This window comes from Microtus oregoni, unplaced genomic scaffold (genome assembly GCF_018167655.1).
Source record: "Microtus oregoni isolate MIOR12 unplaced genomic scaffold, Mior012 000152F_000, whole genome shotgun sequence".
Lineage (NCBI taxonomy): Eukaryota > Metazoa > Chordata > Mammalia > Rodentia > Cricetidae > Microtus > Microtus oregoni.
Genome location: NW_024544802.1, coordinates 14,738 through 40,351, shown reverse-complemented (window position 1 = coordinate 40,351; position 25,614 = coordinate 14,738). Strand labels below are relative to the sequence as shown.

The 25,614-nt window shown below is 35.0% G+C and overlaps 1 protein-coding gene across 1 annotated transcript in view; it reads right to left on the bottom strand.

Moving 5' to 3' along the window:
• LOC121444985 (AMME syndrome candidate gene 1 protein homolog) overlaps positions 1 to 25,201 on the bottom strand; it is a 73,058-nt gene extending 47,857 nt beyond the window's left edge. Inside the window, exons 1-2 of the mRNA XM_041646951.1 lie at positions 25,073 to 25,201; positions 9,027 to 9,223 (exon numbers count right to left, since the gene is read on the bottom strand). Coding sequence (XP_041502885.1) covers positions 9,027 to 9,223; positions 25,073 to 25,201 — 326 coding nt within the window. The remainder of the gene's footprint in view (positions 1 to 9,026; positions 9,224 to 25,072) is intronic.
• Positions 25,202 to 25,614: the final 413 nt, after the last annotated feature.

Sequence of the window (25,614 nt, the reverse complement as noted above, 5' to 3'; positions counted from 1 at the left end):
TGGGGACAATATGTGCTAATCTCATTTAAACAATGTCCCTACAGTTTGAATGTGGATATATAGGTTCATTTTGTGAGCTGAAGTAAGGTTGTTAAATTAATAAAATGAGGCTGGAGAGATGGCTTAGTGGCTAATAGTACTTGTTGCTCTTGCAAAGCCCTTGGGTTCGTCTCCCAGACCCCCCACAGTAACTCATAACTGCCTGTAATTCAAGTTCCAGAGGATCCAATGCCTATTTCTGATCTCTCCAGGCACCAGGCACACACATGTGCTGCACATATTTGTAGGCAAAACATTCATACACATAAAAATAAATAAATCTAAAAAGTAATAAAAATGTTTTCTGATCACAACCAATTATTAGGTAGCACTTTTATATTCTTCATGTTAAAGATTTTAAATATACTAAGAAGTGTACTACATAATTTCTCTCCACATATATATGTATATGAATATATGCATATAATTTAATTTTGTTAACTAGAAGCAATTCAAACAATATAGCTCTTTGGTACCTTCATTTTATACCCAATATTTGTGATTTGTTTAAAAGTGAAAATAAAATGTAAAAACATATGGAAGCTGTTTCTAAGAAAAATATATTCTTGATGCAACATGAAAGGCTAACACAGTGTTTGGCCTTAGAAGGACAACAAACTGTTATTAGCAATAAAAAAAGAACTTTCTTCCAGTGACTGCTACTTTGAATGAACACATATGAAACACTTTACAGTCTGAGAGAAGGGCAAGGATCACAGAGAAAGACTTTCTTTTTGCCTTTTAAGGAAATCTTTTCAAAAGCATTTCTCATGCTCAAAAAAAAAAACATAGCTAAAAATTTAATATGAAATTGCCACACCCAAACCTCAACATTTATTATTTTAAACCACCCAGATCACTACAGGCATCGCTCCTACTCCCCCATCCCTAAATGTGGAAAAAGTGTATTGTTTGTGTCAGATTCTGGAATAATCTTGAGCTTACATCAATATGTCTATTTTATTCTTCCCGGAGAGGAGACACAAATATGTTTTCTTGCTGGTGAAGGTGCTACATACTCAAACACTTTAGAACCAGTATTTATCACTGAAATATTCAGACCAAATAAATCCACTTTTAAAGCCAGCCATGGAGGCGCAGGTCTGTAATTCCAGATACTCCAGAGACTGTGGTAGGAATATCATGAGTTTGAGGCTGGACTGTACACGTAAGAAGACTCTGTAACTCCCCCTAAAAAAGCAATATACATATTAAGTAACTGAGTATAATTTTAGGCCTCATTTAATACAATAATGCCAAATAATAATTATATTCTAATATAGCTTTACCAATTCAATATTTCATCAGAAGAAATGAGACCTCTGGATTCTTAGAAAAGGGGGTGAATATCAGCTTATACTACAACAAAATATGAATTAACTTTTAATGTAAATGGATCAGAGAAAAAACATTAATTTTTGTCATCATCTGTCAAACAACAGGGCTATGATTTAACTTAGTTCTAGATATTTTTTGGTAGTGTGTGCTTGTATTTGTATGCGTGTGTATGTGTGTGTGTGCATACTTATGTATGTGTATGCATACACACATTTTTTGAAATAAATTATTTAATCTTGAAAAATTTAATGTGCATAAGTGTTTTGTCTGCATATATGTGTTGCCCATGGAAGCTAGAAGAGTACTTCTCTAGAGCTGGATTTACAGATGATTGGGAGCCACCATGTGGGGGTTGGGAATTGAACTCAGGTCATCTGGAAGGGTAGCTATTACTTTTAACTGCTGAGCCATCTCTCTAGCCCAACACAAACACTTTTACAAGTCTTTTTATTTCAAAAGATTTTTTTTTCATACTAAGTTCATTTCCCCTTTTTAAAATATGATGTGCTGGGCATGGGGATATATGACATTAATTCCAGCTCTTAGAAAGTAGAGGCAAGTGGCTCTTTGTGAGTTCAAGACCAATGTGTTCTCTTTTATTTTGTATTTTTTTTGTTTTGTTTTTGGTTTTTCAAGACAGGGTTTCTTTGGAACTTTGGAGCCTATCCTGGAACTTGCTCTGTAGACCAGGCTGGCCTCTAACTCACAGAGATTTACTTGCCTCTGCCTCCCGAGTGCTGGGATTAAAAGCATGTACCACCATTGCCCGGCCAAGACCAGTGTGTTCTATATATCAAGTTTCGTTGTAGTCAAAGCTACATAATGAGACCTTGTCTCAAAAGAACAAACAAAAACATTAAATGTTATTCATCTCTTGAAATATCCAAAATCATATATAAGGTTACTTGGCTGACAACACTCTGAATACATCCTTGTAGAAAAAAATCATATACAATAATTTACACCTAGTAAAACAACTGGCTAGTTGAAATAATTGTATAAACTGCATTAAGGGTGTTTCTGTTTTATCACAATGCAAAGTATCTGTGTTCATCTCTCTTGTCTCTCAGACAAAAACCTATTCTGCTTAGTACTGTAATTATTTATTTACCTTTTTTCTCCTACTATGTCATAAATTCCTACGGCAAAACACAGATTCAGGAAGAATAATTTAAACATGCTTAAAAAGGGGAAATATCAACATCCCAGGAGCAAAGAGGTTAAGTTCACAGATGTATGTAAGAATACAGTGAATTTCTTGTATTTCACTCTTTGCCTGTCAAAGTCAAGAATCAAGAGGCCTGACATGGAAAAAGCTCCATTTGCAGCTCTCTGGCAGCTTTTTTACAGACCGCCCTTTTTGCTTTTCTGCCCTAAAGCATTGTGCCTGTGGCACTTAATCAAAGCAGCAGGGGAAATCCAAGTGGAGACGCAGGAGATCTGAAAGATGTGATAGGGAATTAGAATCTGATACATTCAGTGCATTTAATTTCTACGGCAGGAGGTGCTAGATGAGTTCAGACAATTCCCTCTAATTCAGGAGCCATTAGCCATACTGGGAATGGTTCATGCTCTTTCGTTTCCCTTTCCACATTCTGCTGGCCAATCTTTTTGGCCACATCTCTGCACATTAGCACAACCTTGGGATAATGAAAAGAGTGCATTAACCCAGCAGCTAAAATGAAGATCTCAGATTTCTGCAGCTAAGTATCTTCATCATGCGTTCCTAAGGGTAATAGTGAATAAAGAGCATATGACCATCTAGGTTCCAAACTGTACCTTAAGTTAAATACTCTATAAAATCTGGCAAATTTTAACTTGGTAATTGCGCTGAAATGACGACAGTAGTTGTGAGAACCCGGACCATCCTCCTTTTTGCAAAGGGTAGAACATAGATTATAAATTAAGGTAATTAAGTTTACATTGTATTTCTAATAAATCTCTTTTTCCCAAAGCATACTTGAGCCGGGAGTCTTGCCATAGACACAAAAATAGTTTGTCCTCAACATCTCAGGAATGAGCTGCTATGACAATAATGTACAGTCAGAAGCAACTCACTGACTAAAAATCAATCTTGGTGATGCTAATGTAAGGACCAATATAACACAAAAATAGAAAAGAATTTGTTTAATTTAATTATTCACAATGAGCCATGTGTATTGCTAAAATAATCAATCACGAGAATTGGTGCATAATAGTCTATTCTGTCTGAGTGGAAAAACATAATTATGTTGCTTTACAATGGTTGTAAATGCATACTACTCTACAAAAAAAGAGAGATTATGCCACCAAATATAAAAGAAAATTCAGTTTACAATGTGTCTAGTCACGCAGAAGTACCCAATCTAAATAAGACCTTTCAAAGAAAAGTAAAAAGCAAAGCTTGTTTGGAATTTTCAATATCTTAAACAATCTAATCAAAAGCAAACATTTTGTAACTTGCAAACAAACCCCTCGCTTGCTTTTCTTGTTATTCCATTTCAGCATACACACATATATGTACATATACACATCACTCAGGCGCACAGACTCAAAGAAAATCAAACTCAAAATCAAAGCGGACTCTTTTCCTTTTATATGGTTACTCCATTTCTTAGAAAGAACTAAACCTCCACTGCTAATTTCTGAGAATTCAGAGCACAACAAAAGCAACATAGTGAGGATTCCAGCTCCAGGTCCGGTCATAACGCACATAATTAGCTGTTCAGAGAAGACATCTATGGACAATGAAATAGAAGAGGAAAAAGACAGTCATCTTGTAAGTGTGGTGACTGGTCTCATCCCTGTCCGTACTAAGTACCAGTCATTTCTGTATTCTAAAATACCATGTTTTCATCATAGATTTATATAAAGAATTAGAGCTGTGCTTTCAAAAGCAATTTATAAGACACTTTCACTGACTGAGAAGATTGCATTCCTCTCTTAATCCTAATTCTCCTACATACAAAAGTATGTTTTTAAGTAGCAAAAATGATCTTTCTATTTTCTAGCTTATAAAAGCTATAAATATACATAAATACTAAAGCTATTGGTTTAAAAAATGGTACACACTATAGACTACCCTTATTCACAAATGACTATTTAAAGTATAGGCACTGCAAAAGAAGGAACTCATGTACTTCACCGCCAGTCTGTATTTTATGAACGTTTATCTGTGACTCTCAGCTCGACATCCTGCTTCTTGCTCACTATATCTTTCCTGCTTTTGTCTAAATGAGCCTCCCAGGAGAAGGAAGGAGAAGGAAAAGGTTGTCTTCCTCCAAGTCCCACATCATAATTGTCACAAAGTTTTCATACTTTGTAATTATGTATTTCTATCATTGGGAGAAAATCACCAGCCGATTTATAAAGTCTTGTTTCCATTTAAAAGAACTAAAAATTTCAATTAAGCAAACACTTTGACGATGAAAATTTTCAATTAAAAACTTCATTTATGAATCAAAACTTAATCCAGGATAAATGGTTCATTAAAAAAAACTGGTAATTTTTAAAGAACTATTTGAAAAGATTAATGGCTTCTAAGAAGCTATGTGACTGTCATGCGGGAGAACTATCTTCTAATGGAGTACTCAGGTATTTAGCATGCCCATCTCTATTGCAGCATTAGTCACCATAGCCCATGGTGACTTACCATGGGGAAGATTAAACCGTTCTGGAGCTAAGCAGTGGTGACGATTACACAACAACATGAAAGGTATTTATGATCACAAAAGTGTATACTTTAAAATTATAAAATATTTTATTTACATTTTACCAGAATAAGAAAAGGTATAACTGTAAACTGAATATTTACCTAATCATGGATGAAGATAACAAATAACTAGATATTCTCTTTTTTAACCTACCTGTTATTAAAGAGTGGGTTATCATTCTACTGCCCTACTTGCTCCCTGGTTAATACCTTCCCAGAGCCCTAAGTTCACCTGATTCTATTTGTTTGGTTGTGAGGTGCGGACTTTATGATGTGGAGACTAGACTCCCAAAAGAATCACTATTTGCTATGTTTAGAAATTCTGAGTTCTTCTTGATGTCTAGTCTATGCAAACAAAAATTACAAGTTCCTATCTCAAAGTAGTATTTATATAAGCATTTTTCTTTTATATAATAACAATTCAAATAAACTTTATTCATAACTCTTCACTAGAATTTTTGAAAAATTGTTGATTACTGACTTATTAAATTCATGGTAACATTTTGAGTTCATTATTTTCATGATAAAGCTAGAAATAAAATCAGAATAGTAATTTTACTTGTGTTTATAAGATCTTATTTTAATCTAACTTAATGAAAGTTTCCATTAAGGGAACACATGACAGAGATTTGGGTATATATGTCACAGTGAAAAATATGTAGTCAGTTGCTCTTTGGGCTGGAGAGGGAGGGGGAGAGGAGTGGGGGGAGGGGGAGAAGGGTGGGAGGAGGGGGAGGGAAATGGGAGGCTGGGAGGAGGAGGAAATTTGTTTTTTTTTTCTCTTTTCTCAATAAAAAAAAGTTAAAAAAAAAAAGAAAAATATGTAGTCAGTCCATGGCCTAAATTTGAATATGAGTTCTGCCACTCACTCGATGCATGACTGAGTAAATTATTTAAATTCTTTAATCTCCAATTCCTCACTAAAAATTTAGGTATTAATACCTAATAGTTATTATGAGAGAAGCACAAATGTCTAACACAGAAATAGCTTAACAACAGCATAGCATGTAAGAAACAAACGCACTGCTGGAGGCAGGCGAGGATGAGAGATGAGCTCAGCACCTCACTCCTTAATGATGCCTGCCTGAGGATGGATGCAAGGGGAGAAGGAGTCATTGTCTTCAGTTGCGTAGCAACTAGTAAGACCACCAAGCTTCAATACATAGTTCCAAACTCATGGTCATACAGACAATCCAGGTTAAACTCAGTGGGTCATAAACAAAACAGAGACATGGATGTGGAAAAAAGACTTGTAGGGAAGGAGGAGATTGACAGTGATCCGGAGATAAAGAAAGTAGGGTAACGATCAGGATGTAAGACTGTCAAATAACAAATTTAATTAACCAAAAATTATTTATCTGTAAAAACACTAATTCAAAATACATTTCTCTAGACACTCACACATTCAAACACACATACACACACAGGGGTGGGTATGTAAGCATGCTTTTGGGATAATAAAGCACTGTAATATTAAAACTTCTCAAAATGAATTCATACAGTTTGTGATTTTAAAATGAATTTAAACACATTAAATTTTTATAAGATTTCTTTTGTTTATATCTTTCAAATAACATGATTTGTAATATGTTAATTAGATTATATTGCACATAAAATGGGAAGCAAACCAGATGCATATATGTATATATAGAAAACACAAAGTAAGTATATATACATACATTCCTTTTCAATGTACTATATACAATTTAAGGAAGCTGTAGAGAAATACAAGGAAAAAGGTTGAAAAGTAAACAGGATGTTCCCAGCCACCGACCACATGCAATGAGAGTAAAAAGGTACATAAAAGCAGGCACATTTTTAATTGTGTGAAAAATTCAATCAGTTCACATTAATGTAAAAAAAATTCACCAGCACAGAAGAGTTGGATATTGTCATCTCCCAGGCAAAAATCAAGTTGTTACCAGTGACTACTGCCACAAAAGATTTTAAAGTATGGAATATTTGATAATGGAATTTCTTCCACAATTTCACTTAAAAGCACAAAGAAACTCTATACTATAAATTGTGTGTATATAAACATAAATAAAAATTATAATTTATAACACTTGTAAATTTCATCACAGGCTCGTGTTTACAATGTTGTATTTCTTGGAATTCTAACAGCATAAGACTCTGGAGTAGAAGGAGAAAGGGGATCTGTAGTCAAATAAACTGTGGTCTAGAAAATGCTGCATTATATAGTTTTAGATTTAAAACAAGACTTACACACAAGGGCCTGAAACTTGCTGCAATCAAGGAGAGCTTTTTACATTTATTAACTGGTGATGGTGTTTCCCAAGTTCACCTGGCACAGAACTTTCTTTCTCAGGAAATGTCAAGGAGCCAGTATGCCTCATAACAAGTTACTTTGGGAAAAGTCTAATAAATTATCCATTACGTGTAGTAAACAAGCAATTTCATTTGTACCTGTTTCCTCAAAATGTAGTCACTTAAAGAACTGATTAAGTCCCCAAATGAATCTATCTTATTTTATATTGAAAAATATTTATTTCAAGGGTAGCATTTATACTCTTTAGTGAACTGGAGTTCTTTTCAAAATATAGAGGATGGATAGATAGATAGATAGATAGATAGATAGATAGATAGATAGATAGATAGATAGATAGATAGATGCATACATAGGTTAAGTAGAAAGGATAGTTAGGTAGATAGGTAGATGGATGGACAGATGGATGGATGGATTGATGGATGGATGGATGGATGGATGGATGGATGGGTGGGTGGATGGACGGATGAATGGATGGATATACAGGAATAAAAATATTTTATCTCTCACAAACTTTGTGCTGTTTAATCAAGTTCAAACACCCAGATTCTCACAGTTAAAAAGAGACAACAATAAATGTGTTCCCAACCTACTGCTTATTTTTTTTCTTGCAATTCACTATGCATTGAGAAAACCTTGCAGCTATGAGCTATTACATACCTTCAAACATGAGATTATTAAACTTACAGGTTTTTTTTTTATTAACTGGTGTTAGAAGTCTGAATTTACACAATTCTGCAGCAAGAAAACAATTTTTTACGTTAATCCTGAAGTAAAATAATCATTTCATTCTAACACCTATACTGAATATATAGAAAAAATACAAGAATTATTATTTTACCCATGAAGTTAGGCAACTTCTCCCAAGTACCAATAGTTAGTTAGCAAGGACCAATTTCTTATTGTACCAATACTGTGTGGATTACAACCATGTGTCAAAGAGCCACACTAAAACATGAAGAAAACCAGGAAATACCTTTAATAATAGCTCATTATTTAAGACATTTTCTTCTTCTGAAATAATTTTGGAACACAATTTGCTAGAAGTTGTGTTTTAAAAAAATAGATGGTATGTTAGATAGCTTTCTGTGAGTTGAGAAATGAAGAGCAACGTCTTAAGAAGTGTAATGAGGCACTCATTACTCTCTCATTGTGTTAGAGGAAACAAAATAAGCAAGCTACAATTAACTTGAGGGTGAAGTGTGAATGTGAATGATTACAGTGCCAGGCTCTGACATCACTTTCTTCCTAGGATTTCTTTTGAAGTTTTAAAGCACATAAAAGTATAGCAAAATGTATGAAATGAAGGAAAAACCACTCTTTTTTTTAAAGGACTAAAGGGGATAGAAATAATACTTTTGGTAACTCATGGACATTTATTTAGTCATTCATTTTCCAGTTACACAAAATAAGATGCCTGCTGGAAGAACCAAAAAGATCACTTTAAAAATCTATGACAAGATATATGTCACCAGAGCATTTTATATAATAATACATAGCAATAATACTTTATTAAGAGAAGTTAATTGGATACCAAAAAGGAAAAAGACTAACAAGAAAGGAGAGAGGAATGTCAATAATTTAGTAAGTGAAAAGGAATTAAAGTATTAGGTTCAAGTATTGTAAGTTTTTTTATAAGTAGATGTAAATGAAACAAAAATTGGTCTTCACCTGGTAAGTGTGTACTCCCTGAGTCCTGAATGCAAATTCATGGCAGAAAAAGTACCTATGCATCCACGCAATCTTTTGTCTCGACCAATCTTCCATGTTACAAACAGTGGGCTGTAACAGAACATAAAATAGGGTAAATCAGTCAATTCAACCAAGCCAGCGTTTACTGAGTATTTACCATATGCTAGGTTAGGTGACTGAGATAAAAGACTAAAGACAAGCCCTCAAGGGGTTCAAGGTTTAGCTCAGTAACAGTGTTTTCTACACTGTGTTGAGATGTCTTCTATACATTAGACACGAATATTAATGTTTTCCCGAAGTATTTTTGTTAATCCTCATCAATAATTCCTCATCAACAATTTTTGCAGATTGAAGATATTAACTTCTTGTTTAAAGACCAAACATGGTAAAATAAAGCACTCAAACTTGGTAATGTTGAAAACAGAGCTTTAACTAATCACCAATGTCTGCAGAATTCCCTGTTTAAAGCTAGATCACTGACTGATTTGTAAGTCTGATTTAGAAAACTGGTAATAGGTAATCAAGCAGCTTTTCTGAAAACACAGGTTTGCAGGAAACCAACGCAGAGGCAGACACAGTCACAGCTAACTAACACAAGGCAGACGAAAAGAAGCATTATAAATCATGCCAAAAATGCCATAAATTAAGCTATAGGGATAGGAAAACATTTCATCAGACCTCATAATCTTCAGTTTGCCCTAGTAAAGTCAGGATGGTTCAGATAGGTGAAGTGAACTGCAAACATTAACTAGGAAATACCCTTAAACGATTAAGTCTGAAAAAATATGCTGCAATTCAAATTACATTATATAATCTACACACTTTAGGACATTTTGCAAAAATATAAATACACCGCAGGTAAAAGGATCTGTATTACTATGAATATTCACAATAATAGTGGCATAATATATTTCTGCTTTCTAAAATATTTAAATTTATGGGACTATACCATATTTTATATATTACTCATTATTCAATAGTGCATTAGAGAACATTCTCACTTTAAAATTAATGCTCTTTGGGAAACAAGATATTCCCTTAAAGACATTTAACCATCCACCTCAAACATTTAAATTATGGCAAGTTCTGACAGATAGGCACAATAGCAGACTAGGTCCCAAACAAATCCCACAGACAAACCAGGGAACACTATGACAATTTCACTTCTTCCACAAACTCAATGTTCAGTAGCACTGAAAACCATTACTGCAGTATCAGGGCAAAGACGACATTCAGGCACCAGATGACTTATACTAAAGGTAGTAAAGTAAATACAAAAAAGGACAGCCCAACTTTTCTGCTTTTCAGCTCTTATGTGCTATATAAAAATAATTTGAGATTATAATCATCCATTTGATTAGCAGTTCTTAAAAGGACAAAAATTAGGTGGGAATTACACTATCATGATCTCTTTTCATTACTCAGAGAAACACTAGCATCTAAAGATTTATACATTCTTTAAGATAAATTTAACCTCTTTATTTTTTCCATTTTCCAACTTAGTGTAGTCCACATCTGCAACCACTCCTATGGACAGCAACATCATCAACTCTTTCTCATCACACTGACTAGACAATATCCCTACAGAAGACAGGTCCTCTGATAGCTTTGACATAGTGAAGTTAGTCATTCTATAATCTATGTAAATCCATGCATCCCAAGTACCATGATGACTTTTCAATAACAGACCAACATCGTATATTCTCATCACCAGTGATTTAAAAAACATAGAAATGGGACTGAATTTATTTCTTACCAAAACACTTTAAATGAAAGCAATTATTCACCCCACTTCTATTATTTACCCCACTATAATACATACGTGTCATTCTTAAAATAATATAACATCTTCTCAAGTAAATTCTCAAAATACATAGAACAGGAGAACCACACATGCTGAACACTCTTCTGAATGATGAAATATTTTGGGAGGGATTCAACCACATGGTAGGGGAAATTGTATGTCATTTATTATGCTATGCTAATCCTTTGGGGAACTGCTAGTATACGGCCAAGGGTGCTACAGATTGCATTTTTGCAAGGCAGCCTGGGAAGAAAAGGTACTTCACAATAACCCAGGGCATGTGGATCTGAAAAACTTGTACCGGGAATGGGTAGCCTGAAAACAGCCTTTATAACTTGCTGTGGTCTCTTTCAGATGGAACATTCTTTGGATTTTTGACATTATTGAGTATGTGTTCTTAAGAGTTCTCATAACAGGTAAAGTAGATGATGCAAAATTATCTGTTATTTCCTATTTTTTCCTGCCCTAAGCAATACCAACTTTGAGAGTTGAGATTGCAGTAAAGCAGCTGTCAAGAAGGGGAGGGAATGACACCCCTACTAAGATGTTTGAAGATGTAAGAATTCAGACTTTTAATAGACATTAGAAAGTTTTTCTGTAAATGTCTGAGTCTCTCACATGTCATTTACAAACATACATCCAATATCTTTTATCTGTTTTTTTTTAAAAAAAGGTGTTCACAGACCTAAAAATAAAGTGTCTAAAAGCATCGTTTAATAGGGGAAAAAAGAATCTAGGCAGTTGAGCATTTTAAAAAAGATACTCAACAAACCACTGAGCCCAAAGGTAGCATCATGTGCATAACAATGACACTATCCAGGCAATGCCTGCAGGAACATTCAATGCGAAGTACCTAAAAATAGTAACAACATATTTTCATTCCAAACAGAGGAAATGAATAGGTGATTTCATTCTTAAATATGGTATTAAAACATGTATGAGTTCGCCAAAGTACATAAGCTAAGCCACAGCATAAGCAGAATCAGATCAAAGGGAAAAGGGGGTTTCTGAGCCTGCTGAGAGGAGCTATTCAATGACAAGGAATAAAGGAAAATAGTTCATAGTAAGGCAAAGACTGAATGTTTTTGGAAAATGCTTTTGCCATATGGTTTAAGGCCACCTACATACATTGAAAAAATACTACAAACTACAAGAAAGATCAAAAAATGAGTTGAAATATTAATGGAAATATTTATCTGAGGGTAACCAGATGTAGCTTTTAAAGGAATTATCCTACTTCTGAACATTTTGTACCGTATGTTCTGAGAAACATTTGGAGGTTGAGAAACATTTGGAGGAAAGTAAACCCCATCTCCCTAAGCCTGTACATAGAAACAGGAAACAACCACCTAATCTAGGGGAATCCTCACTGCCAATTGGCAGCCAGTAGTGTCAGATCAAAAGTGGCTCTCAGAAATGTAGCTGTTATGGAACAATAACGGTATAAAGAGCAATATAAATCTGTACAGGATTCTCTGGGTTTCATGCCACTTCCAATGCCCTCTTCTGGGACGGTCTATTGATTTAAGCCACAACACATTGGAAATGTGTTTGTAGGACTGGAATACAATTACATGAGACATCGAAAAAGATGTATTTACTTAACAATAGTGTAGTGCAAAGCCTACCTCTCTGCAAAAACAGAAAATGGTAAGTTTAAAAAGCATAGTCCATGGTGAACTCTCACTTATGTTTAGAATGAAGCTTACAGGTAACAACAGCAACTCAATAATATAAGCCTACTTGCTACGGACATTCAACAAGATATTTATTTTAGAGGCAGATAAAAAGAAAAAGAGAAAAGCCCTGTATCTTAGTTTGTTTCTTATACCATCAAATAATGATTGTCAAGTGTCCTTGGTTTCATCAGCAACTTAGTTCAAAAATCCAATTATGCTCCTTATACCATGCAACTAAACTCCAGGATCCAGGGAGTTTAAGTAAAAATAAAAATGATGGTGCCTTCTTTCCACCACTAAACTAAGAAATTTCTCTTCATATTTCAATGGGAAGTTGTGTGTTTCCTTTCCAAGCCATATAAATTACAGTTTTCATGAGTGTAAAATATGCCAAATATTATTGCATCCTGAATTAGTCAGCAATGGCTGCTATAATAATTATCATAGGCTACATTGCTTAAAGAAACTTTACTTATAGCTTTTTGAGCTAAAAATCTCATGATCCAGGTTATAATCAACTTCAGTTCTTCGAGAACCCTCTTCCAGACTTATAGAAAGCTACGTTGTCCTCACACGCCATTTCCTGTGAGCATGGTGAGGCAGAATCTCCAAGATAGTGAGTACAGCTGTCATGTAAATTACCACAGGGTAAGAAAATTCTATGGAGTCTACACAGTTCACCATATAAATGAGCAGAAGGTCTGGTCTCCTTCCATCCCTCCATCTCGTCTTCTCGGCAGTGCAAAATTAGCTGAAAAGATGACAGGATTCAGTAGAAATGCCAGACCATCTACAAGAGTGGTTCTCAACCTATCTAATGCTGTGACACTTTAATACAGTTCTTCATGTTGTAGTGACCCCAACCATAAAAGTTTGTTGTTGCTTCATAACTGCAATTTTGCTACTGTTATGAATCACAAGGTTAATATCGGTGTTTTCCAATGGTTTTAGGAGACCACTGTGAAAAGGTTGTTTGAACCCAATGGGACACAACCCACACTGATCTAATAAAAGATCAACACCAATTTACAAGTCTTCAAACTGGTCCTATTAGAAACCCAGAGCAAAGCCTACTGTTTCATCCTCAATGGATTACCAACAGAAGGATGGCTTACTAACACCCTTTCTACCTCCCTATGCCTTCTCATTTCATGTTCTCCTCTATCTATGCAGCCATCATGAAATCTAGGTCTTCTGTCTATTCTCCACAAACTGGCCACTGAATGAAAATTTCCACTTACACGTGTTTAATGATTATTCAGCTAGGGATGGGATCTGATCATTTAATTATGCAATTTATACTATGGAATGAATAATGCTTAGGTTCCAGATAACCTGAATCTCAGAGCGACTTGAAATGAAAGAAAATAAGCTAAACTGGAAGAGACGGGAGAGAAACAGTAAGGTTCAAATGCATTTGAGACTTTTTTGTTCACACCATTTTTATTATAGAAGAAAATATACTAAACAACAACCAAACAAACACCATAGCTTTATAGTACACTCTCCCTTCAACCTCTGTATGTAGTCTGAGAAACTAAAGCAATACAGCTAGATAGCATGGATAGTATAGAAGAGCATAAATATCTAAAACTGAGAATCAAGAATTACTTTATTCTAATACTTTTTTTGGTTTAGTCTTCACAGAGATAAAATAGTAACAGCATTATATGCTTCCATCCTCCCATTTCTATATTTCTAAAATGCCAGGGGAAGGAGAGTTAAAGTCTAACAGAGCTGGAAGTTCTGAATTCTCTTTATAATCAAGTCTAATCACACTGACATAGTCACCCCAATCAAATGCATGCTTTAGATTACCATGATTCTGCCAATTGTTGAACTGAAGGACCCATTTCTTCCCCTTAGCAAGACTAACTCAACCATTTTCAGCAAACTTCTTTAAAAATTCAGTTTCAGGTCGACAGGCTGTCTTATTTTTTATTACAGTCCAATTTAGATAAGAATGATTACCTAGACTAGAAAAAATAACATACCTGTACATATTTTCTTTCCCTAATTTATATTGCAGTGGGTACTGAATTTAATACACGGCAACATTCTGAAAATGGACTAGCTATGGCTTCTTTCCTGACAAGTGGAACACACCACAATTTTTATTACTTACGTATCTAATGCACTAATTTTAGGCGACAATTTACTACAGATTTCAAAAATGAAATAATTTCCATTTGAATTTCCTACTCTGAAAACATTTTTCTCAAAGAGCTTTAAATCTTGCAACTCAGCTTTTGATATGAAAAGGGTTATTTTAATATGAAACAGACCAAGCAAAAAGGGACGTTATTATTGACATCTGAAGATGTCTTGGCATGAACAAATTTAAGAAAATTAGGTCCAGAAGTTTTAGAAAGAATATTAATGGATACAGTTAATGGATATAGTCTCCTCATATTTCTTTCTACTACTAAAGATTTTTATGGGACTTTGCTTTGGCACTTTCTTGTGACTGAGTATGCAGCACAATCAGGGAAGCCACAACACTTTGAAGAAAACAACAGAAACAACTAAAGAATGGGACTTTGTATCTATATTTTACCTCCTTGGTTAATGATCTATACTTAACCATCTTGTCCTTGCCGTGGAGCCCACTCAGGAGAAATGGAGTAGATAGAAAACAAACACGCTGATTAATTTAAACGCTAATGTAAAATGAGCTGGAAAATCATTTCAGCTTCTTCATCCTAGATTTTATCTTCTTTCTGATTCCATAGAGATCTGATGAACTGTGTCAGCTTAATAAGTTAAGACCCCGTAATAAAACTGATGCATTTGTTTCTCATGTGCTTTCTGGATTTAACAAGGTTAACTCTTTGGATTTTAAAGTTCTTCCTTGGAGTGCATGTTCTTGCAGAAGACAAGAACTGGAAAGACAGCTTGAGAGCAGAAAATCAGCAAGACTGTCTCATTTTAGAGGGAAGAAAAGCAGATTCCAGAGACAAAGCGGACAAATGGCACTATAGTTGTCCTCTCCTTCTTTCTTTAACCTTTCAAACAACAGTTGAAACTCCCCAAAACTTCTACCATGAACTACACAAGAGGTTGAATGTATGTGTGTGTGCATGTACGTGTGTGTGCATGCACGTGTGGTGTTGAGGACTGAACCCAAGGGAGGTGTGTGTGTATGGCGTTGGGAATTGAACCAAAAGCCCTCGTAGAAGTTAGGTAAACACTCTATCATTGAGCTAGACTTGCCGGGCCTGCAGTGTTTCTATAGATGGAATTGATATCTTTCTTCCAAAATGCTTCTTAAACATCACTTTTACCAAAATATAATTTGCATGCAAAAAATTATCAGGATCAAATGTAACATTCAAGAAACTATGGCAAATGCACACATATATGTAAGTTGAATCACGGTCAAGGTTTGGAACTCTTACTATTATCCCAAAGAGTTCCCTCATGTCCTTTAGTAACAGCTTCCTTTCTTGAAATCCTAGGCCCTGGCAAGCACCAATCTACTTTCTAGTTTTGCCTTTTCTAGAATTCCATACAAATCATCACCCTATCCACAATCCATTTTTGTCAGTATTCTTTCACCTAACATGCTGCTCTGGATATCTAAGCATTTTGTGAGCTCATTATTATTGCTTAGAACTGCACTGAATAAATACACCAAAAAAAAATGTATCCAGTAAACTGCTGATAAATATGTAGGTTGCCTTTAGTTTGGTGACAGATATGTAGGTTGCTTACAGTTTGGTGATGAGTATACAGGTGGCTTCCTGCTTGGGACTATTACAATTAAGGATAATGATATTATTTCTCTTCAACTTTTCAACAGCTTAGTGTTTTTGTGTGTGTGTGTGTGTGTGTGTGTGTGTGTGTCTGGGTTTGTGTGTGTATGCAAATATGCTTCTTTTTTTTAAAAAAAAAAATAGGGTGTTTACTCAGCACTGTGCTACCAAGACTTAAGGTTGAATTTGAGATTCTGCAGGCTAAGACTCCCAATTAGCTGGGATTATAGGCACATATCTCCAAGTCCAGCAAAAATAAACACATTTAATATACACAATTCAATGAGTTTGTATAGTTGCAAACAACTATAATACTACCATCACAATCAAGGAAATAGACATTCATCAGCTCCTCCCAAACTGCATCCTTTTACCTTTGTTTTGTACTAGGGATACTTAACATGATACTTAACTTCATCAATTTTGAGATAAGCATACTATATTAACTAAAGGACTACATGGCATAGATCTTGACAGCTTATGGAAAGTGTAACTATAACAACACAGAGAGAACAACCCTTCCAGCCCTGCCGTAAGCTTCTAGTAAGCATTATTACAGACTTCTCACATAAGCATCATCACGCGGTGCTTGTAATCATGCAGTGTTTGTCCTCCTGTGGCTGCTTTATTTCACTTAGCATAATGCTCTCCAGATTAATCCACATTGATGTAAATGCCCAGATTTCTCCATTTTAAAAACTCCCATTTTAAATAGCATTTCCTTTATTCGTTTATTGCTAGGAGTTATTTCCATACCTTAGCTACTGTGAATAACATAAGGCATACTAGACTGGGGATAAGCCCTGAGTTCCCGTTTTCAATTCTTTTGAATATGTACTCTAATGTGGGACTGCTGGAGCACTGTGGTGATTTTGAATTAAAAATTGTCAGCAATTCCTACACTGTTTTCCATGGCTGCTGCACACCAACAGGTTCCAACATCGTCTGCCTCACGGCATGAATTAGGAAGAGTTCTATTGTCCTCTATATTCTGAGTTTGGTTTATTTGTTCTTTAAACATTTGGTAGGATTTACCATTAAATATATCATAAATATATTAAAAATATAGTTTTAATTGTTGAATGATATTTAATTATACAGTTAATGTCTTTGACAGATGTCAAACTTCAGATTTCCTAGTTTTTCTGTCCATTTTGATCAATTGTACCTTTCAATGAATCTTTTCATTTATCTACATTGTAGAAACCCCTGGCATAATATTCAGCAGAATATTCTCTTATTCTTTCAAAAAAGAGCTATAGTAAGACCTATTACATTGTCTCCAACATTGGATATTTCTGTGAATGTGTCTTTTCTTCCTTTTAAATCTTTGTAAATCTAGCTATAAGCTCAGCAATTTTATTGCTATGTGTGCTGATGCCTTCTTTGTATTTTGCCTGTATTGCTTGTTCTCCATTCACTCGGTTTTACTTTTCTACAATTCTCTTATTTACCTGGAGGGATCTGCACTTGTTCACCAGTTTCTAAAGGAGAAGTTGGTTGACTTTAGGTTTTCCTTTTGAAGTTGTCTCTATCCACCCGCATCTCATAAATTTTGCATATGTTGTATTTTCATTATTATTTATCTAAAATATCTCCTAACTTCTCTTATGATTTTTGGCTCATTATCTTTTTAGATGTATATTAAAAGCTAGGCATGGCAGCTCATGATCATAATCTCAGTACTTGCAAGACTAAGGCAAGAGGCTCATCATAAGTTCAAGGCCAGCTTTGGCTACATAATACGTTCTAGGCTGGCTTGAATTACACTGTGAGACTGTCTCAAAACAGCAATAACAACAACAAATATACTGTATAATAGCCTAATATTTGAGCAATTAAAGATACTTTTGATACTTCCAATTTAATTGCATTTTGGTCAAAAAGAACATACATTATATGAGCTCCTTGTTAAATGTGCTGAAAGATTATTTTATGGTTCATACTAAGTGTAACATGAATTTAAGAAGAAAATATATTCTAGTAGTGTTTTGTCTAATGTTTTATATGTCAATTAGATTCAGTTAGGAGTTCTACCAAGCACCAAGTTAAGATAGCTAAAATATCCAATTTTGATGACAGTTTTGTCTGTTTATCTTATCAGAATATGCTTATTTTCCACGTTTGACTTTCTTAGGGGCATATTTCTGGTCATTGTCTTCTTGATGAATTGATCAGTTATCATAATAAAATGGCCAGCCTTATTCCTGGTAATACCACTCTTACTAAAGACTACTTCATCTCATATTAATATGGGCATTCTGGTTTCTTCGTGATTACTGTTCACATTATCTTTCCATATTCTTGCTTTTAATGCATATTTATTCTTAAAGTTAGTTCTTATCTATAGTATATTAGGTCTTGCAGTTTTGCAACCTTTAAGTGCAGTGGCTACATTACTTATATTTAACTTATTGGTATGGTTCCATTTAAGTTTACCATATCTATATTTGTGTGTGCATGCATGTGTATGTGTTATGTGCATATATATGTGAGAAGTGTTGGGCACTTGCATATCTGGTGGCTGGAGGTTGAAACTATGTGTCACCAAATCTAGCTCACCATTTCGGTTAAACTGACTGACCAGTCAGCTCCAGGACCTACCTGTCTCTGCTCCTATCAGGTATTATTCTCCATCTAAAGGATGCCATTAATGTTTTTACAATTGAGGTGTGCTAGTACCTACTTTTCCCATTTACATCTCAAAACACCTCATTTCACCCTCATTTCTCTTTTCCCTTAATTTTTAAGATACTTTCATTACCTACGGATTTTGCAGTCGGAAGTACTATTTTGTTTTACATTTTGTTTGTTTCCTCACTTTAAGTCCTTTAAGGGTGCCAGTGTGTCATCTTCGTCAATGTCTTTGATGAGAAGTAAAAGGCTCTCCCTGCACTTCATATGTTTTTGTTTTTCTCCAGCAGCATTTAAAATGCAATCACTGCTTTTAACACATTGATTATAATTGTTCTAATCTTGTTTTCTTTGTAGTTTTTCTGATGCTGGCTGCTAAATTTCTCACATCTATGGAGAAAGGTCTCCAAAGTTTTTAACATATTTGAAATTTTATAGTCATTACTTCACTATTTTCTTCTTTTCTTTCCTTGACTCCAGTTACATGGCATAAAATCTGCTTGATACTGCCTCACTGTTCTTTGAATCTTCCCCCAAACTGGGCTATTATGTCTGAAATTGGACAATTTCCACTCACATATTGAAATTCATTAATCCTTTTTTTCTGTAATGTTTAATTTGCTATTTGTCTCATCAAGTAAATTTTCATTTCATATCGTACAATTTTCCCCTCCAGAAGATCCTTTAGATTCTCTACAGTCTTTTATTTCTTTGTTATAATTATGCTTTTCTTTTAATCCTTCAAGGTATTTCCAGAGTTGCTTTAAAGTCCTTTGTTAATTAATTGCCATCATTTCTGGTTCTCTTTCTGTTGACTAACTTTCTACTACTTACAGCTCATATATCACTGCTTCTTAGAAGATCTAATAATCTGGGGAAGGTACTGAACCTTTTAATAATTACATTTTTGAGTATCTGGATTTTGCCTTAGTCCTGTGGACAAACAGTTAAATTATATCAGAGAGTCATTTTTCAAGGTGTGGTTTTGTTTTGTTCTTCTGGGATCAGAGTAGCCTTACTCTAGGGTTAATCTAAGTCTGCTAACATGCAAAGATCACTCTTGGGTCTCTACTGTATGCATCTGGTATTAGATAGTTTCTCATAACTCCTGATGTAGGATGTCAGATGTCCTTTATGACACATGCTCAGATTTACATTTCTGCAGAATTTTGGAGTTATTTCTGTGAGTGGCTCCCCATGTCTAATAGTCTCTTCCACCAATCCCTGCTATCTACTCCTCCCTGTCTCTTAAATTCAGCAAGACCTCAAGCTCATTGACCTTGAAAGTCCCATTTTGCAGTCAAAAGTCAGGGTGACTGTAACACTCATCCCACTCATTCATTCCCTTTCTTTCAAAGATTGCAGCCTCTGTTTAATGTCTGAATTCAAGGTTTTTTTTTTCATACATTTTGTCTGGTTTCCAGTTGTTATGGGAGATAAGACTTGAAAAATAACCAGTCATGTACCAGTTACTCTTTCATGAACAGAAGTGGAAATCTCGAAACCTTTCAATCCTGAGTCACTTTAAGGATCAAACTCTGGTAGGGTTCACATCAGAAATGTGGAAAAACTTGCCACACACAATAGAAGATTACTACCAGCAGGAAAATGGCTCAAGAAGCAGAAGGCAAAAGGGACAGATCTCTTCAGTTTTGGCAGGTGATGAAAAATATTAAGTGACTCAACCAATTTCAGGGGCAACACGTTCCTCAGACCTAAAGGTTAGAAATGTCACTGTTAAAAATTTCACTTTGAAAACTCTAACATCCAAAGTAATGAAAGAAAGGGAAATAAAAGCCAAAGCGCTCAGGTAGAAACTGAACTTGACAAAAGTGTCAGTTAACAGTCACACTGATATTCCCTTCAGTCTCTGCTAAAAATAGACCAATTTTTATTCTTCTTCCATGAGTTAGAAAACAAAAACAATCTGAACAATCATATTTATAATACCTGACATACTTGAAGATGTTCTTGGTAATCATGAACAATGTCTGATGTATATGCTGTTTTTACTCTATTTTTTAAACAGCTATTTTAGCTGTGACTATTTAAAGTCTTACATCATAGCTACTTCATTGTGATGAGAGATAACACTAAATGTATCAATTTTACTAGTACAAATCTTGCAAAGGCAATGTAATATCCATAAAGGAGCAGTTACCTAAGGATAGGAACTCCATATGAAGAGAACCAAATATACAAAGCCCTTTATCACAAAACAGAAATAAAAACAAGGCTGAGATAATATCATTAAATCATTATATCCAAACAGTTATTTAAAAAGTACCCCTACTACCACATCAGGCAACACTATGACAGTTCAATATTCATGAATAACATGAACTATTTCCTAACTGTGGAGACAAAGGACAAAGTGAATTTTTACAGAAAATTAGGATAGTAATAAGAAAGTCAATGCAGACATTCGAAAGGAAACCAAAATCCATGAATGACAATGGCAGAGAACTCCAGGCAGCAAGATGGTAAAATGAGGATACCTGTTTTTGTATAAAGCAGCTTTTTTGTTTCGCCCTTCTCTGTAATGGCCCTATATAACTGTCTACTTCAAAGCCTGCATCTCTGTAAACAAATAAAATAGAAGCCAAACAAAGGGGCCATGGGAAGATTACAGAGAAAAAAAAGACAAAAAATAAATCAGTAGTTTTACTAACAACATCTAATACAACAACTTGCTGCGTGTATTTAAATGCTTTTGTTTAAAAAGTCTCCAGCTGAACTGCTAGGTACATACGTAGTGGAATGGAGATTAGTATATGGTCTAAGAATGAAAGCAATCAACTTAGATTAATCATAGCAATAAGAGAAGAAAGCACAGTTTTTCAGGCCTGGAGGCACACACCTATCATCTGTTATTCAAAAGACTAAGGCAGAAGAAGTGCAAGTTCTAGGTCTGCCTCGGCTCCAGTGAGTTCAAGAGGAGCCTGGATAACTTAGTAAAAACCGTTCTTAAAACAGAAGAGAGAGAGAGAGAGAGAGAGAGAGAGAGAGAGAGAGAGAGAGAGAGAGAGAGAGAGAGAGAGAGCGCTAGGAATACAATTCTGTACAGCATGCTGGCATCCAGTATCAAAGAGGCAAGAGGCAAGCAAAAAAGAAGGGAGGGAGTAGAGAGACCATGAAACGATCTCTTCTTCAATGGAAGGAAATGAAGCAATGGCAAAATTAATTTAGACATGAAGAACTAATTCATTAGAAATAAACCATTAGAATTAAGTTAAATTCAAACTGTTTTCTGTGGGAGCACATTTGTAATTTTCTAATGTAAGAGTACAATTTCCAAATGATTGTTTGACTTAAAAGAGTTCTTGTAGTAGACTGCAAAACTGTATAATACATAAAAGTGTCTAGCCCAATGAATGATTCAATGAAAGGTAGCTTTCTTTACACCATCAATATGTCTGGGGAGAATAGATTCAATTAGAGAAACCAAGATTGTAGTGTTTTAAAAGAAACAAATATAGCTCTTTTGGGATATACTGACATCTGTCCTTCTCAACTTTTCCCACTAAATAAAGTAGGACTTTTATGTACAGGGTAAATAATAGATTAGAATAGCTGGTAATGAGAGCACCAACTTTATATGGGGGGATGGTACTGTGCACTGAATCCAAGACTTTGTACTGGGAAAGCACTTTACTGTTGAAAGGTAGTCTTCAATATGGAACTGAATTGTTGTTCTTTAAGGAGAATACCTAAAAACTGAAACTAACAAAGATAAAGTCATACCAAAAATATCAAAATAAACATTAGAAAATTAAAAACTCATTACAAAGAAAAATGTTCTAAAGATAAAAATCTGGAAAAAATTCTATCACAGTAATAGAAATTTGATTGGATAGTAGTAGAAATTGTCTCACTGAGGGAAAGGACGGAATGCTTATAGAACACGTGTATTCACTATGAATTTAATCTACATTGATTGGCGATACATGATTTAAAATACAGAAAACTAAATAGATGAAACTATAAACCTTCCAACACAAAGAACAGAAAACTTTACAATGGAAATAGTGTCTACAGAAGAAGGCTGGAAGTCTAGATCAGTGCAGTAAAGTGACTGCCGAGAACAAGGCAGGCCCTAGGCTTAAGTCCCAGTACTGGTTTTATATAGCTTTTTTTTTTTCAGTTGAATTGCATAAACATGTTCCTGCATGGTTAATATTCTTTAAAAATATTTGAAAGGCTCTATGCTATTTCATTCCACAAGTTTTCCAAACATTAGCTAATCATTTCCTTCTTGTTAAGCTGTTGGGCAAAGTGACTGTGCATTATGGGTTATCAGGATTTGAGATTTATGTTCTCAGTACAGATTGCTTAAGGAACAAAATTACCAGATGAAAGTTTGAAAATATTTTATCATTCTATGCATTTTATCAAATGTCTTTATCAGTGCTTTCCAGAAAGACATTGGCACTAAAGAGATAGGCTTCAATGAGTTAAAACTCCAAGAATATTTATTTATGATCAGCACTTATGAATTGGATGAATCAATGGCAGCTGTGTTAAATGTTTTTCTCATTGTTAAAGACCCTGCCTTAATTAATGGTCAAACCACAGTTATCATTTAAAAATTAAACTCAAGTTTATTTACTCCACAGTAAAAATGACTTCTTTGCAACTTATGGGCTCCCTCTTCTTCAAATCCTATATAAAAAAGAATTTATTCCATGGCTTCAATGCCACAAAACTAAAAGTATCGAATTAGAATGCATTTTATATGATCTTTTTCTTTTTTAATTTTGTTTGCTTGTTTTTTTTTTCAAGACAGGATTTCTCTGTGTAGGTCTGCCTGTCCTGGAACATGCTCTATAGAACAGACTGGCCTTGAACTCAGAGAGATGCCTGCCTCTGCCTCCTGAATGCTGGGTTTAAAGACTTGTGCCACTACCACCAAGCTTTATAAGAACTTCTTAACTACATCAGAGTTAAATATGTATTTTCAAATATGTAATTTTCATTGTTCTTAGTAAAATACACTACAAGGCAAGTCATTTGAAAAAATAAAAGGTAAAAATAAGTCTGAAATGATATGAGGTTGCTTCTCCAAAACTGTTTCATTCCTAACTTCCTTTCTCAACAACCTGCTTGGTCATGCCCTTAAATTCCAATTTGATCATGGTTGTCACAACTATACAAGGAATAGCCGAAATGATGGGAAAGAAGGTGAGCTCTGCAGAGAGCTCTCAAAGACATTGTTCCTCCTCTAAGGCCATCTTCCCAGTGCTAACTTTGTAAAAGGGGCAAACAGAAGCAGCTGTCATAATGGAGTAAGATCCCAACACAGATAAATTTTGAAGTGCTTCATGACTTTATAAAAACTATCATTATTTTTATCATCCATTTTGCAGATTGTAAGTCCCAAGGGACAAAGAGTCAATCTTTTAAATGGACATAACCATTGCCCCAGCCAAATAAGGGCTAAACATGTTTGTTGAAAGAAAAAAATAGATGAAATAATTAAATCTAACAGTTTTAACAAGCGTCTGTGGTACTAAAAATCATTTCTGTTACAATTTAAGACCAACAAATACTGCTTTTGAATGTACAGTGCATGTCTGTCTATAACACACAGGTGTACACCAAAGGTATTAAGTAACATTTAATGGATTTCTAAGCCCCACACTTTAAACTATCATAGGGAGAGAAGCATCCCTGGGATAAAACTGAGAGGAAACAAAGAATACTTTATTCTTAGAAATCCAGTAAGTATATACATCACATACCAGACCCTCACAGTTCAAACCACTGTGGCTTAGTGAGACAAAGGTGATGGAATAGGGCAGGAAGGGGAAGGTTATCAACAAGATATGTGATTAAGGTAAAACATACAGTCAGAAGAGTATAAAGGATCTAATTCTCTTGATCCTCAGACATGGTTACCTGAGATGGAGGCCACACATTTGATAGATTGCTGTAGGGATCTGTTATTGTTTGAATGTAAGACGTCTCCTGTAGGCGCGATTATCTTAACACTTGGGCCCTAGCTAGTGGCACTGTTTTAGCAGGCTGTAGAACCTCTGGCGGTGAGGCCTAGGTATAGGAAGTAGGTCATTGGGGGCAGGCTTTGATGTTTATAGTCAGATCCCACTTCCTTTTCTTTCTGCTTCCTGATCCTTAGAGATGTGAGCAAAATACCTCATGTTCACACCTCCTTAGAGAAGCCAGATCTGGCACCATGTCTTCCCAGCCCACGGTGGAGTTAGATGAAAGGCCTGTAGAGATTAGGCGAGCAGGCCTGCTTTTTGTCCCAGCCAGCTCCCGCATGATTAGCTTTATACCCGAAATAACAACACACAAATTGTATTCATTTAAACACTGCTTGGCCCATTATATCTAGCCTCTTCTTGGCTAATTCTAACATCTTGCTTAACCCATTTCTAATAATCTGTGTAGCACCACAAAGTGATGGCTTACTGGGAAGATTCTAATCTTGGTCCGGAGCTTCATCACATCTGCCTCACTGCCGTCTACCCAGCATCCTGTTCTGTTTACTCCACCTACCTAATTTTCTGTCCTATCAAAGGGCCAAGGCAGTTTCTTTATTAACCAATGAAAGTAACACATAGATAGATGACCCTCCTCTATCAAAGGCCAAAAGAAGTATTTCATGCCTTAAGTTGGTATTTGATCACAGAAATGTGAAAAATAAACTAATACACAATCCAACGACATTACTG